The following is a 16,257-nucleotide window of genomic DNA, read 5'->3' as shown; positions in this document are numbered from 1 at the left end:
TTAATGCAAAAATAAACTGTGTAGTCATGATAACCCTTATAAATAAATTTACCTGTATACTAATAAAATGTCTTTAGTTCCAGAGTTTCTGGCTGACATTACAGATATACATTGACATTATACCTTTGATTCATATCATTTCATTGTAAAAGAGAGTACAGAGTTACAGGACAAAAAAAGATGTGAGCTAAGAACAATAACGACTAAATTAGAAGGAGAAACATATTTAGGAAAGGGTGCTACTGTCTGTGTAATATAAAATTGACAGTAAAAAGCCCTTATAATTTCCATAAATAAGACTATTTTTAACAATAGGCCATTACATACTCATAGAAATTCTGGAATAACATTACCTTAAATTGCAGCATGTGGTTGAGATGATATTTCACCTCCAGGCGTAGTGTACTAATTGGTGTAGTGAAATTCTCATTAGCTGTGGTCTTAGCACTGTTTAAAATGAGGTTGGCTGCCAAACCTGATGAGGTGTATTCTACTTTGTCTACAGAGTAAGCATTGTCGGAGCTGTAATAGCAGGGTGGAATATCTGAGTTTGATGTTACTTGCTGCAAACAGAAATAAGTTGCAGGTTAGTGAGCTACACTGGCCTGCTGTATTTCTTGTTAGTTATTAGCATGGAATCCAAAACTCCCATGTTTATCAGATAGCTGTCAAATGTAGAATTTTGGGAAAAATTTAATGCAACTAATGAACAATAAAGAAGTAATACAGAACCCATTGATCTCTACACTAAATCATATATAATCAAACAATCTAGTGAAGGCTGTACAAATAAGTCAGTCAGGAAACTGAATCCTCGCACAATGAAGGTGGATTTAATTTCCCTGTATCTATGATATTCAGCTCAATCACACAACATGGCTTAGTCTTGGCCTGTTGAAATTCCTAAAGCTTCCTCCCTTTTAATCCCATTGCTCTCTGGTCTCTGGCTCACACAAGAGGATGTGCCCAAGACTCATTAGATATTCAGGCAACATCAGACGAGACCTTTCCATTGGCTTTATTCACACGAATTATCCTTAAAATATCCACTGAGAATTACATTCTATTTATCTAAGATCTCCTGACAGCAAGATCAAAATTACTTTCGGTTTCCTGCTACAGCTGAACGTAAACACTCAAACTAGGTATTCCGAGGTTAGATGCGCTGATGTAGGTTAATGCATTAGCCTTCCACCTCTGGATACGTACCGTCAATCCTGCCTAGTTGTTCAAATGAAACTATGCCTGCTCTGCACATCTTAATTGCTAATGAATATTTATTCACCTGTCGTCACCAAATTCAAAGCGCCTTTCAACAAGTGTTCAAAACATACCCAGTCCATAACAGGACCAGAGTTCGATTTCACATGAAAAGCCATTTCCAAATATCCAAAATTACAAAAAAATATTCCTAAGAGTGCAACAAAATCAGCACAGTCCACCAACCACTTCAGCTGTTGCTGATTCAAGAGTAGCTAGCAGAGAATTTTGGTGTTCATGCCTCGGAGATGTGTCCAAGCTGTAAAACTTAGATTTAGAGGAGCATGGAGCAATTTAGTTGGAGGGACCGTCTAAAGTTCAACCCTGCCAGGGCTCGCTGCTCCCGTGTGCTTATAGCCATGGGATGCTAATAAATAAAGCTATGTGGTAAAGAAGTGCATGTTGGGGATTATGATTTGGATATACCTCCTCGACATGGAGATAAACAATTAAGTTCACATATGAATCAAAATTTCTGGGGGATTCAAGGATTTCTTCTCAAACTGAGATCCAGAGGAATCGGTTTGACTTAAAATGTGCTTCAGTGACTATGAAGGTGAGACAAAGGGGATAAGCCTTGCAGGCCACGGTGCCAGTGAGGCAGAAGAGGTAGCTGAAGATGCAGATCTCAAGTCTATTCTATTTTTTCATAACTCTGGTATTATTTCTTTCCACCTTTCAAAAAAATAGCACATTTTTCCTCAATTTCTGATATACTTTGGAAGAGCTTACACGGTTGCCAGCTGCCTTAGTTTTAGTGAGGTAAATAAAACCTTCTAGTACAGGCCTGCAGCTGTCTGTGCCCCCATTTTATTTAAATCTGACAAATCTGCCAGACGACTTTTTCCACTGTAACAACTATAAAGAGAAAGCTATGATTCTGGAAACCTTTCTGTCTCATTAGTTTAGAGAAATGATTTTTGCTTACTTCCCAAACACAGCCAAGTTTTTCACATCTTTCTTGTGTTGGATTGGGACTGGGATAACAATTAAACCTTTCATTGACACTCAGCTTTTGAGTCCATTTTACTGTGTAAGATTTTCCCAGTTCAAGCTGAAGTCCTGTTATATGAGCAACCTATAAACATTAAACAATAAACAGTTATTAAATCCCACATCAAATCCATCTTTTCTTCAGTCAGCAGAGATGCCGGTCCTCAGGAACAATACATTTTTATGTGACAACTCACAGAAAAATCTGTCCTGTAACTTTTGATATAGTCTCACTTTTACAAACAACAAATAACACACAACTGATATTCTTACAGACAAAATCTAAAAAATTAAGAATCTAAAAAAACGGAGTCAATCCCACAGCTTCTTTGGAAACAAACAGGAATAAAGATAAGGGCACAGCTCCTTCACGTTTTGAAATATGAATGCAAGAGTTAAGAAAAAGTTAAAATATTTTTATTTTGATTCTGTAACAGAGATAACATAACAGGTAACTCAGGCACTTGTAATAATTAAGGAGGGTGTACAATGCAAGTTCAAAGCAATGCCAGCACTGTCCTTAGTGTGGGAAAGCACTTTCATGAAAGCTTCCCACTAGCAGCAGCACGTTCGCTTGCTTTGCACATAAATGCACTGTGTTGCTGCTTTCCTGTATTCGTGGTGTGAAAAGCTCTGTATGACATGATAAGGGAGGTTTAAACAGCGCGCTTGATTTTGTTTTAAAAAAATCAATGCACAAATACTCATCCAAAACATAAATAATTTGTATCTTCCTCCAATATCAAACAAAATCACAAAGCTATTCCTCCTCTTAGAAATTAAATGCTGCTACATGAATAACTGCATAACTAAACTTTCTGTTGCACTGAGCGTCTGAGAGCAGAGCTTAGGTGCACTTTCTATGCAGCTGGGTTGAATGCAATTGTACTTTTGTTCTGTAATAAAATACACGATGTATTCTGTTGAAACAACATTAGTACTGAGTAGTGTCCTTGGCAATATATAAAATAAAGGTGATGCAATTTCAAAGATGTTTACTTCCCATTTTCCTGTTATTGTTTTACCTTTTCTAGAGGATAATAGGTGATATTAAGTAGACCATTTTCCACAACATTGTTCTGAGATACAGTAACTGCCGTTATTTCCTGGAGCGCTCCCAATATCTTGATTTCTTCAAATTTCAAGTTGTTTGGATCAGCATAATTGCTGTTTATAGCATTCATTTGTAGAACATTCTGAAAAATAATACAGTGATCATATTCTTATGAAAAAAATCTGCCAAAAATCCTCCTGATTTAACATTTTTTTCTAATTACATTTTCATATTGTAGCATAAAGTAAGCCAATACCTTTTTCCTCACGTATTAATTATTGCCCCGCTTGTTGTTCTCACAATAGTGCTTTTCTAACATATATACAATATGCTTCATAGTTGTGTTTCAGCTTCCTTTTTTTGCTTGTTTCGGAAATAAGGAAAGGCTGACACGTGTCTGTGACAGGGCAGATAACCTCTACTCAGCTGTGATCTCACCGGGATCTAACAAGTGAAGGTTCATATTCACTTTTCCTGATATAAAAATACCAGTTCCTATTCAACTGCATTAGTTATTATTAGACTAAGAGTCCAAAGAGTGGAACTGTACCATGGCTGTCATATATGTCAGTGTATAACTTTCTTATTACTCTCCACGTGAAAGTTTATGTTCATTTTTAATTCAACATCATTACAGTCAACTGATGATCTGGCTAAAAGAGTTTCAAACTCCAACAGTAACTGAGGTTTCTTATCTACAAATGATTATATGATTACCTATGACTGAAAAAATAATTAATCCATGTGCTTCCACCTTCTAGTCCTTTGCTTCCACTCCCATGTTTCTATGCATTCTCTCTCAGTTGTTGCCCTGCTGTTTCACCATGGCAAGGGAAAGAATGCCTTTAACAGATATTATTATTATTATTATTATTATTATTATTATTATTATTATTATTATTATTATAAAAAATTGTGTTATCATATTACTTGGGATCCTCATCATATGATCGCTCCGTTCAATATTAAATAGAAACACTATCTGGACTTCACTCTGCCATAAATTAACCTTGCCAACACAGTTTCAGTTAAAAAAAATTAAAAACTAAAACTTAGTCGTGAAGTAGATTCCGTGGGTTCAGACAAGGCATAGGTTTCCCTCTCACTCTTTGGAAACAGTCAGCTATATTTTTACAGTGTACAGAGACTTTTTTCACATTTCCAATATTTTGAGAATCCCAAACACTGCATTCACCTCCTTTCTGACTCTGTTTTAACTGCCACTGATGCTTTACAGTTCTCTTGCTCAATAAATATTGCTGCTGAGTTTGTCATGTGAAAGGAAGCAGGAGTTGTCTAGATACTTATATCAACTGGGAGAGGAAAAGACAAATAGCAGATTTTCATCCCAGTTAAATTACAGTATTTTGAACGTGACTCCGCTTTGACTTTGTCAAATACTTTGCTTCTCAGTAAATATTATAGGAGAAGAAGGAGGGAGAAAAGAATGCCCTTTGAAGAGAATATTAATAAAAATTGAAAATGAAAATAAGAACATTTTAAAGAAAATACTTACACTGGAAACTGTAAACTCATAGTAAACGTAGGCTTTACTCTCAACTGTACCTAAAAGGTAAAGAAAGAAGTTACACTTGCAGTGCAGAAGGGAACAGCATTGAAAACAGGACCGTGCCACTGCTAGAGACCAATAAATTCCTAATTATTATCACTACTGCGTTCAGAGGCTGCACTGAGCAACTCAAATATTTACTAATGTTTCTTTGAGGAACTGAAATTTCTCTTCTTCTTTTGTCCTTAGGCCAGTCTCCCAGGAGACCTAATGTTCCAAATTTTTCCAAAAATGCATTGAAATTAGCTTTTCTAAAATGTACTCATTTTTTATTTTACTGTTGTTCCTTCTTATCTTCTCTTAAATGCAGATGTATGGCTCAAAGTTAATCCTTTAAAATAACCTAAATAAGTACTTTTCATGCAAAAATGACAATAATATTGATAATCTATGCCACAGAACCATAAGAGCGGAAATAACACAAACAGAAATGCAAAAGTTGAGTCAACCTGGCATTTTTTGTTCCATGTACAAAAAGAAGAATACTACCATTGCAAGCCAATTGTAAACAGTTTCCCTGAAAAGACTGCAACCTGTAAGTTTTGGGCAGGAAATAACGTCATAAGATGTTTTATTGTTTTGTTTCTCAACAGAAGTGAGTACAATAATAACTTCATTATTTTAGGCCTTGACAAAGGAGTACATATAGCTGTCATATAGCAACCACCCAAGGCCTTCAATATTTATGGCGGCAATAATGAGCCAAATCACAGCTCTATTTCTTAAAAGCATCCCAAACTTCCACAAAATTTAAAACAGTAGAGGCTTGAAAGTTTTTCTGAGAGATACGTTTGGTATACTTAAAATAACAAAAGGGAGTTATACAGGTTAAACGCATAAAGTTTTCTAACTTTTTTTTCTTTCCAATTAATTTCCTAATATTGGCACCACTTTTCCTCTGGAGAACAAGTATCTTACTTTTTGGCATTTTCTGTAGTTGTCCCACTAACAGACTGCATAATAACCTCCACCACCATCTTCTCCTGCAGGGTGCAGAAACCCTTCAGACTACAGACTTCTGAGCTGAGATTTCTGACGTACGGGTCCTACTAGGAAATATCTAATGGGGAGTTTGGTACATCAAGGAGACAGTGAGTGAAGCTGAAGGCTTTGACAGAGGTGGTCCCGTCAACGGAGTCAGTGTTTCCTAGCCTTGTCTCCTCCAGCTGCCTGTCCCGAACTTCTCCCGGGGTGAAACCTCACAGTGTCAGCTGAGGCATGGGAAGTGAAACATAATCACATTTTTCCTTCTGCTGCTTTTGTTAGAAGGACAGTGACATCCAGTAGAGGACAAGGTAGTTATGCAATTAGGAAAGGGGGAATGAAGTTTTGAATCCCAAGAGTTGCTTGCTTTCATGGAAATTTAGTCAGAGCCCTGGGCCCTGCACAAGTGAAACAAATAGATTGTGACTAAGGATAAAGGTAGCTTTTAGCAACTGGAGGAGAAGCCAGAGAAACTGGATCGCTTAAGTACCTAGAAGAAGGTGGTTAGGTGTATCAGAAGACAGAGGTAAGAATGCACCAATTTGGATACCACATGTGGACCTGCATGGTTAGACAAAATACCTCCATAAACAACTGTCTGCAGGATGTGGACCTAATTTTCAGGATTATAAATTAAACATGCACATAATATTGTAGCATTATTTATTTTTACCTCAATGGTAATACTACTCCAACTTCATTTTTATCTGCACATTCTTACTGTTGCAGTTTTTCCTCTTTTCTAACCTGCATTTTATTCCAGCGTAGCTAAAGACAACTCTGACACTTTTGCCACTGACAGCAGTCTATGGATACAGTAGGACATGAATTGGAGAAGATCGGGTCTACTTGAAATGCAACAGTATTAACTGGCATATGCCATCAACCAAAGTCCTTAGCTCTGAATGTTATGGTTCATTGCAAATAAAACAATAAAGTCTGTCAAATACGAGTCCTTAAATCATTTTAAAACAAGCTTGAGTATTTCACAAAAGTTCTTCAAAAAATCATTTCAGAATAACCCTTTGAACTGCCTGCTGAGTTTTCTAAAAAGTATATAATGAAGGACAAAGGCTGCAAAAGCTTCCTAAAGGATTTAAGTACCCCAAATCCTTTTAGTTTAATGGAAACAAGATGCCTAACTAAATCCTCAGAAATCCCACAGAAAATCCCACAGTTCAAGATACTTCATTTGTCAAAATTTCCTTCATCTCCAGATTAAAATGAAGAAAATACCTATGGCTATATAATGGAAAGGTTCTTTCCATTGCGCTAGAATGAACCCTGCTTTCCTTAGACATGCATGTATTCCAAAAGCATTAACTTTACTGAAAGCCAAAATAAATTTAACTTTATATTAAAAGGTTTGTGTTGTGGTTGTTCGCTTGTTGGGGTTTTTTTTTAAATTTTAACTTGTGCAGAATTAAGTTGCAACCTTAATCTTACCCTAAGCAAAAAAGGTATGTGTGTTGTAAATTGTTTGACAGAAAAAAAACCGGTGAGGTAAGTAGCATCGATGCCAGTGCATCACAACAGATGAGGTTGACAGGCCTTGGCATAATCGTAGTGACTATCCCAGGGGGAAACAAGTTCTCCGGCAGCTTTACTAAAGGCAAGGTTGGCAACATGACAAATATGGCCCGTACACGCTCACTCGTGTGCTTACGCACCCGTATGCTGTGGAAAACAGATGGCAAAAAACCCCGTTGGCTCCAACACCGTATTTTTGAGTTAACAAAATTTCTACTGTTTTCACAAGCAATTTAAATAATTCCAGAGAGTTAATAACAGTGCTAGTTTTTCATCTTCTACCACTTCTTAGTGTTGAACACTAATTATGTGCGTTCTTGCACCCGTTGAAACTAATTTGGATATATACCAGAATATATTTCAATCTTGACAGCATGGCTTAACAGTCAGCATGCCAATGTACCAAACCCCTTCACATATTTAAGGCTACAGTGAAACCTGAACAAGAAAAAAATAAACTAATGAGAGTTACAGTTTCCCACTTAAAAGTGATGCAAAAGTATTGACATACGAGCAGGTATTTATAGCGTGTTACAACAATGTCTTATTCTTGCTCCATGAAAGCAGCAGGAAGATTGAAACTTGTACGTATTAATGCCTTGTTAATCATACTTATTTCACTATTGATAACTGCTCACCTGTAGATTCTCCATCATCCCAGAACAAGTCCCCAGAAGCTGTATTGTTGTCATCCAGGGCAATTATAAGTCCCATTGGATTCTTGCGGCTGTGGAAAGAGAGACTTTCGGTCTTACATGTATAACAAGTATCGAAACAGTCTTAATACATCCTTCATGTTCATGTCAAGAACGAGACACTCAACAGGGTTGCAATACTTTGAGAAGTGTCTTAGATACTAGTCCTTGGTTGCCTTTCATTTTCATGTAAACAGACTAAAATGCATGGCAAGTTTACAAAATGCTGTGCAAATAAACCTGTAATTAATCACCGAACCTGTAATTTCAGGAGCTGCGGAAGTGAGGTGCGGCTCACGGTTGTTCCCATATTTCAAGGTGAAAATGCTAATTACAATGGACCGCTACTGATTTGAAAGTCCTCAGCCCAGTCTTGAAAAAAAAAACCAAAACCAAAACCATAAAAGCGTTTGGGTTTGAAGCATACCTTGCAACTGTTGTGTTAGCTGGTTGTTGAGTAGGGTAAATATAGCCTCCTCTCAAATGAAGTCCCAGTTTGTCTGCTGGCAGGTACATGTTGGTCCATTGTTTTCTCACTGAGATTTTTGCCCCCTTATTGACAGGGATGTAAAAGAGAACGGGCACGTTGCATTACTCGCCGCTGTGAACTTCTTCTTAAGTCCTGAGTTTCATCTTAATGCTTCCTTTTAGAAAAGGCTGAAGTTATGTAAACATCTATGTGCCAATGGGCACATAGCGTAAAACAACTGCATATCAATATGATCTAATGTCATAAATCAACATCTCTCACTATTCAGTTTTGGCTCAGTCAATGCAGAGAGCAAGTCCTGTTGGGACTCTGACGTGAATATGGGAATCTGACACAAACAATGTCCTTTTTCACCCATCAAAAGGATCATCACAGCAGCGGGAAACTTGTTTGCAGAAATGAGATTAGTAAACAATAATTGCAAACTCTCGTGTATTAGAATTAGAATTATTCTGTTTTATTTTATTTCAGACATGGTCTTTGCTAAAGTTCCCGCTCAATCTGTCTTCCCATCTCCTGTGCTATATTCCACGCCTCTGTGTCCTTTCTTGAGGCGTTGAGTTGTGCACTTAACCCACCACCCTTCATCCCTTGTCTCACCATTTTCCTTCCTGTGGGCTTTACTTTAGGTCTCTGTCAGCAAAGCAGGGCTGACAATCTTATTTTGTCACATAGCCATTTAGAAAATCTCCCCATAGTATCCTCTGCATTTACCTACTGTATCATACTCGTACCATACTGCATCAGGAATATATGCTTGAATTGCATCCACACCCTGAAAGGTGAACGAAGAAACGACTTTCATATCTGAAGGCAACTTAATCGAATAAACTAAATTTTCCAATAAAACTAAAGTTCACATTGAGAAAATCATTGATACTTCTCCTCTTCACTGTTTTCTTTAATGGGTTTTATGGTGATGTCCTGAAAGGAAGACAGCAGATTCTTGCTTTCATTTTATGTATTTAACAAATACGTTGTGTTTCTCCATGACATATGTGTTACTGGCGTTAACAATCATTATTTACAAGACTCTGCCACAGAATAAGCCACGAGCTATTTGTTTCCTTGCTGCATCTCAGACAAGCTGAAATGCAGCAAGAGAAGCTGATTCTGAATGAAATGCAGAGACGATACAAAGCTGAGGTGAATCAGAATATCGGACCAGATGACTTAGACTCCCTAGAGGACTGGAAAATAGGAGTGGGATTTAATAGCACAAAGTGCAAGATTTTCCATTTCGGCAGCGATAAAAAAATGCTGTGGGCTCTCTCACTGGAAGCAATAAATGAAGGGGGGGGAGGGGGAAGAAAAAAGAAGCAAAACCTAGGCTTGTCAGGAACCCATCAACAAGTAACGCGATGTACCCATGAAAAAAGGAACATAATCTAAGGATCCAGCAAAAAACATGTTTGCACTGGAGATAGAGCTGTGTTGATGCTAATAAACAAGGCCCTCTGCAATCTCTTTGCCAAGAGAGTTTACAGGTCTGGTCGAGACAGAAGAGTTCAGACTAGAATAGGACCAGAGCAAATTTCCTGGGATCCTCAGGGAAACGGCAGAGCCTATTTTTGCGGTTCAGCTTGTTCAGCATAAAAAAGGAGGGAGAGTGTGATTTCAGCAGGAAATGCAGATATAGTAGAGGAGCTATAACCTTTAAGCTGAATAACAGAATCGTCACAAGACCGAACAACAAAGGCTCAGAACTGGAAGGTGGTTTCGATCAGAGCAATAAAGGAGTGACGGGCATAGCGTATCTTGGGGTTTTTATGCTGCAGCCCCCTGCCAGAGAAAAGAGCTGGACTGGTGACTCAACACGTCCCTGCGCCCCATGAACTGGTTATGAGATCGATACCAAAACAGCCAAACCTACCGGGTCAAGTACAGGGGAAATAAGCAGCCCAGGGCCCCACAGGAACTGCCTATCGACACTCCACGTCACTTCATCAGAGTAGAACCTGGGCAAGTGGGAAGGATATAGCAGTAACTGGTTTTTTATGAACTATACCATCATCAGCAATCCCCATATTTCAGGGTACTGATTGTCTAGAATCATGACTGAAGAACGCCAGATCAAAATTGCCCTCTTTTTTTTTGTTTTAATCTGAGGCAATCTGAAGATGAGAAGGTAAGGTCTTACTAGTTTAGTTAGTATTCTCTACACATGTGTGAAAGTGTAGGTGTGCGTGTGTTCTTGACACGGCTTATTCAAGAGTTTCCAGGCAAGGAAACATATATTCTAATGTGTATATATATATGATGGTGGAGAATAATTTGATCAGCTGACAATAGCATCTCATAGCAACTCATAAGAGTGACCGACAATAATATATGCATATATGCAGAAATTACAGATGGTTTCTGCTTATTCTTCTGATTACTCTAAAATGGTATTTCATGAATTGAGAAGTTGTCTATATATATTCCAACGTGCATTTTCACAGGCTGTATTTGTTTAGATAGTCCGTAACAACATTTAATGTGTCTGATTTTTTTATTCCTCATAAAACTATCACAAAGGCTGATGACTAAACTTACTCATGCAAAACTGGCCGTACAACTGTGTCTCCTTGAGTATGAGCTTTATAAAAGAGTGTGTACAGGTAGGGCAGCAAAGTGTAGCGAATGTTCAAGTAATACTTGGAGGTTTTCACCAAGACTGAATCAGGTCCAAACACAGCCGGATCCTGAGGCTGAAAACAAATATCAGATGATTATTATTTTCAGCATGCAGAAAACACTCTGCCAAACATGAGAAAAGTGGCTGCTGTTTCAGAGAGGCAGAAATTCAGTGGTGCACATCTGCATGGTGTTTGCCTTCTGGGTGGTGTGGCCTGAGGTCCTGCTCCTCCAGGCTCACCGTGTTTTGCACTGCGCATCCCTCCTTGCCCATCTGGACTGAGGGTGCATCAGGGTTAGCCCGGGTTTCATCCTGGCATGCAGTCAGGTGCATGCCAAAGGGTTCCTAAGAGTCAGTCTGATGGGTCACACAGCACTGAGTGCTTGCCCTTGGTGATAGGCACAACCTACGGTCATGAAACTGTTGCCAAATAAGTGTAGTCTCAATTATATGCAATTAACCCTTATGAAGCTGAACCTCTCAGATTTCATAAAAAGAGCTTAAAGTTCTGCCATTTTCAAACCAGTCAGCTACATAATCATCAGTGACAGTAATGATTACTAGTGATACCATTAAAGGGAATGTGGTAGTGTAACACAAAGCATTTTGTAAGAGAAAGCACAACTTACTATGAATCCTTCACAATTGTGATTCCTGGAAAATGGGTAAAATGCTCCTACTTGCATCCATCGTCTGCAAAGTTCTTCTGTGGTGTTGTCAAAGAAACCACAAATATCTGCTCCAATCTTTAAATAAAAACAGAATGTGTTGGATGTGCAGTACGCTGCACCTCTAATCCCTACACAAAACTTCTAGTTTCCAGAGATGTATTAATTCAACCTTCATTGCTAGCCAGAGTGACTGAGCCATTCAACACGTTTGTACCTTTCTTCTTTCAAATTCAACTATGTTCTATAAAAAATTAAACTGACTACTAGTTAACACTGCCCATCATTCTATTTCTTCCAAACCTTTACCTTCCTCTTGGGTGCTAATATGCATACATTAGAAAAAAAGCTCGAGAGTCATACAAATTTAAATCATGGAAAGGAATTTGGTTATTCCCCTTATAAATGGATGTCTCTATTTCATTTGAAATTCTAGGGAGAACACCGAAGTGTTTCACATCGATCACTAGTGTTTAAAAATTACTAGAGGTAACAGGTAGCTTGGGATATATGTGTCCTGGTTTCAGCTGGGATAGAGTTAATTTTCGTCTTAGTAGCTGGTTTAGTGCTGTGTTTTGGATTTCGTATGAGAATAAAGTTGATAACATACTGATGTTTTAGTTGTTGCTAAGTAGTGCTTACACTAGTCAAGGACTTTTCAGCTTCTCATGCCCTGCCAGCGAGAAGCTGGCAGGGGGCCCAGCCAGGACAGCTGACCCAAACTGGCCAAAGGGATATTCCATACCATGTGACGTCATGCTCAGTATATAAACTGGGGGGAGTTGGCTGGGGGGCGGTGACCACTGCTTGGGAACTGGCTGGGCATCAGTTGGAGGGTGGTGAGCAATTACATCATGCATCACTCGCTTTGTATATTCTATTATTATTACTATTACTATTTTACTTTATTCTATTTCAATTATTAAACTGTTCTTATCTCAACCCACGAGTTTTCTTACTTTTACTCTTCCAATTCTCTCCCCCATCCCACTGGGGCAGGGGGAGTGAACGAGCGGCTGTGTGGTGCTCAGTTGCCAGCTGAGGTTAAACCACGACAATAAGATGTTAAACATGTTACCCATGTTTATCTCACCACACACACAGCCACGATAATAAAAATGTGGCCTAAACCAAAAATCAATAATTGAAAAAAAAAAGTTAAAACCAGATTCCTAAAGGGGATTAATTTGGAGCTGAGAATGTAAGATAGTTATCTAGATAGTGTTTGATTAGATAATCTGTTATCACAGAGGTAGAGTTACTGTTTATCCATATGTTTTGAAAGCATGTCACAAACTAATGTCATACATAAGGAATTCCAAAGAGGTTAAAGTCCAGCATTCCAGGTATTGCCCATTTTAAGTGATCCCATGTTGCTGCATTATCTCCCAGCCAGTGTCCTGTGTGCTTTCCTGATCCAACAAAAGTAGACCTCGAAATAAGGAAGCTTCGTTTTCCAGGAAACAATGATTCAATAACTCTTAAAGGAAATGAGACTGGAATTACACAAAGGAAAAAAGACAACTTGGACACCAATAGTTTTATATAAGGCAGATTTACACTGACTGATTTACAATAATTATTCATACCAGGGATGTGGACTTCTTTACAGTTAAGCAGGTGTCTTTTAGCGAAGTTCAAGACATTCATTTTAAGTAATCTTTATATACAGCTTTGACAACAAATGTGTGGCTTTTACTACTAACTTTAGTAGATTTTGCCTTAGCTGCATTGGCTTAAATATAATACAGTATTTTCCAGGAATTGGGTTCCTTTAGAAGTGAAATCTCTTGCTGTTTTGGAAAATGCAGGACATGTACTGTTGTGAAACCTCTTTGTAAAAATTTTAGGATGCATTCCTTACTTCTGTGTTGATATGGCCATGGAATATCCATAAAGACTGTGGACATCATAATGTTTCCCCCACTTCTGCACTGCATCCATACAAAGTGTCTTGGAAAACATGAGCTTGTCAAGAATACCTTCAATGAAGGAATATAAATATCACTTTTAAAGTACATTTTTATTATGGATATTTCCAATCTTTTCTTTAATGCACATTCATGGCATTCAAGCCTTTTTTTCTCTTTAGTGTTTGCATTAAAGCCAGTATTACTACTACAAAAACAAAATGCTACTCTTGGCTGCTGGTTTGATTGATTTGATTTTGATCTTTGCTCTGTGACCTTTTCTATTCTTAAGCTTTGCACCCATGCAAGGAATAACTGAGAACTACACTCTAAATTTCTGAATCATTATCTGACAACACGTTGGCAATGGTTACTTAAACCTACTATTTAATACAAACTGAACTCCATTTTAGTTCTGCATACATCTCAAAAACTACTGATAGTGAAAAAAGATCATTATATTATCAGACATAATTAAGGCAATGACAATATTCAGTAATAATTTGAAAAGGGAAAAAAGCCAGTTATATAAACCACGCCTTTGATGAGGGCCAAAATATACCAGTATTTTCTGTCAATAGTAATGTTCAAGCCCCACCCATAAGAACTACACTTTGCATCCTTGTAGTCAATTGCACAGTAATTCATAAACTTTTTGATATTTTGCTTTCTGGTAAAAGTAGATGGACTTACTGGGAGTGAAAGGAGGATAGTTTAAGTCATTCTGTGCACAACCGTTTTTTGAGCCTTTAATGAAGCTGGATACTTCATTCATATCCTGAAAAAATAAGATGCAGAATGTAATAAAGTTTCCTCAAGTACGTTTTCCTAACAAAGTCTTACGTTCTAGTCTCTTATCCTTTAAGGAATAATTACTTAGAAATAGTACCGTACAATTAGGCAAGAATGAAATAACTCAGATACTGACCTGGTCCATTCCTGTATTAATTTAGATCTCAGTGTTGGACAGACTTCTATATGCAGGTGAGTGTCATGTCGCAAGTGCTGTACCTTATCCCTCCACAGAAAGAAATTGCAAAAGGTGCTCATGTATACATTGTTCCTACCTATGACCAACTCCACACATCTCAAGGAAATGTCTTTGGTGTGGAGTGTGTGTTTGGAGAGAAATGCAGAACCAGCAAATGTCCATTGCAACTTTCTGTCAAAATACACAAGGTGACTAGATATTCTTAAGCATCTCCTTTATAATACTTTCCAAGCCATTATACTTTTAAACTTTGCTGTCTCCTTCCATTAATATTTTATTTGGCAGCACTGTAAGTGCATTTCTATGTGCATCCCTGAACGTGCTACAGGAGAAGCATGCATGGAAGAAGGGAGCAAATTCATCATGGAGGCAAAGTAGTCTAGTGACCAATTTGCTTCACTCAAATTATTTGTTTTCTATAAGAGAGCTGTGCAGTCTTACACTTCATAGCTTGACTTGGTGGAACCACAGAGTCAGCAAAAATAAGTGAGAAAAACTCATTCTATCACATAGCAGCTGAAGGACTTTATTTTACCATACAGGTTAATTTAAAATTGTTACAGCTTTTTAAACTGCATGGCAAAATATTCAGTAGGTTCTTGTTTTCTTTTGAAATATTTATTTATTTTTAAGTAAAAGGAAGTAGGAAAAACACAAAAAGAATAAGGGGAAGAAGGCGCTGAGACAGGGATTGAGAAGTAAAATCTATTTAAGTATAGATTACCTTCAGGCATGCATTTTTAGAAGCTTTATTACAGGATCTTCCTTTAAAAAACTAATCTAGTCAGTCAAAATGGTGCTTAATCTCATCTGATTTCCATGAACTGTACCTAAAATCCACTGTGCCAGACTCTATTTTAGTCCTTTTGTGGGAGAACTTGTTGAGGGAGCCTGATTTTTCCAAATCCTTATCTGGAATAGCAATTGCAGATTCACTAACTGGAAATTCCAGGAGCTACTTGGAGCATAGATATGTAGGTTATATGTATTATACCTTGTATTCAGGACCTGTTTAGGACGCATTCACTGAGCAGGTATGCAGGTCTCCAAATATTGCCGTTCTGAGTACAGGAGTGTGCTAGCATTTGCCTTTAGCAATGGTTCATCAATTGAAGCATTTTAAAGTGTCACTGAACATCCAAAAACCAGCACACTGATCATTTAAATGCCACAAATAATGATTCAAATTAAAATTTAAAATTCAAATTTTAATTGCAGTACAACACCAGAAGACATACACATCCTGCACTGATTTCAGGTTAGTAATAGTAAACATTCCTTTCAAATTCAATGCAAATTGAATTTGATAAACACCTATCCTTGTTTATTTTTAAAAAATAAAAATGAAAGTTCTGAATTACTTACAATCCAGATCCCATCATACGGCACTACGTTATAAAACAGTTTGCATTCTTCCACCCACCAGCTAGTGCAGTCTGGGTTGGTGAAGTCTGGGAACACAGTTTCCCCTGGCCACACCTGCAATATTAAA

General features: G+C 37.7%; 1 protein-coding gene across 2 annotated transcripts in view; it reads right to left on the bottom strand.

The window, feature by feature from the left end:
- Nucleotides 1–16,257, bottom strand: part of SI (sucrase-isomaltase) — a 57,782-nt gene that overhangs the window by 20,712 nt on the left and 20,813 nt on the right. For both annotated transcript variants that reach the window (XM_076340671.1, XM_076340670.1), the window contains 14 exons: nt 16,131–16,244; nt 14,468–14,552; nt 13,729–13,846; nt 13,173–13,344; nt 11,826–11,942; nt 11,115–11,269; nt 10,450–10,534; nt 9,295–9,351; nt 8,514–8,638; nt 8,030–8,118; nt 4,824–4,873; nt 3,279–3,449; nt 2,189–2,338; nt 354–563 (listed from right to left, as the gene is read on the bottom strand). In XM_076340671.1, the coding sequence (XP_076196786.1) occupies nt 354–563; nt 2,189–2,338; nt 3,279–3,449; nt 4,824–4,873; nt 8,030–8,118; nt 8,514–8,638; nt 9,295–9,351; nt 10,450–10,534; nt 11,115–11,269; nt 11,826–11,942; nt 13,173–13,344; nt 13,729–13,846; nt 14,468–14,552; nt 16,131–16,244 (1,698 nt within the window). The remainder of the gene's footprint in view (nt 1–353; nt 564–2,188; nt 2,339–3,278; nt 3,450–4,823; nt 4,874–8,029; nt 8,119–8,513; nt 8,639–9,294; nt 9,352–10,449; nt 10,535–11,114; nt 11,270–11,825; nt 11,943–13,172; nt 13,345–13,728; nt 13,847–14,467; nt 14,553–16,130; nt 16,245–16,257) is intronic.

Source organism: Aptenodytes patagonicus, chromosome 6, assembly GCF_965638725.1.
Source record: "Aptenodytes patagonicus chromosome 6, bAptPat1.pri.cur, whole genome shotgun sequence".
NCBI lineage: Eukaryota > Metazoa > Chordata > Aves > Sphenisciformes > Spheniscidae > Aptenodytes > Aptenodytes patagonicus.
This window is presented reverse-complemented; position numbering and strand designations above follow the sequence as displayed.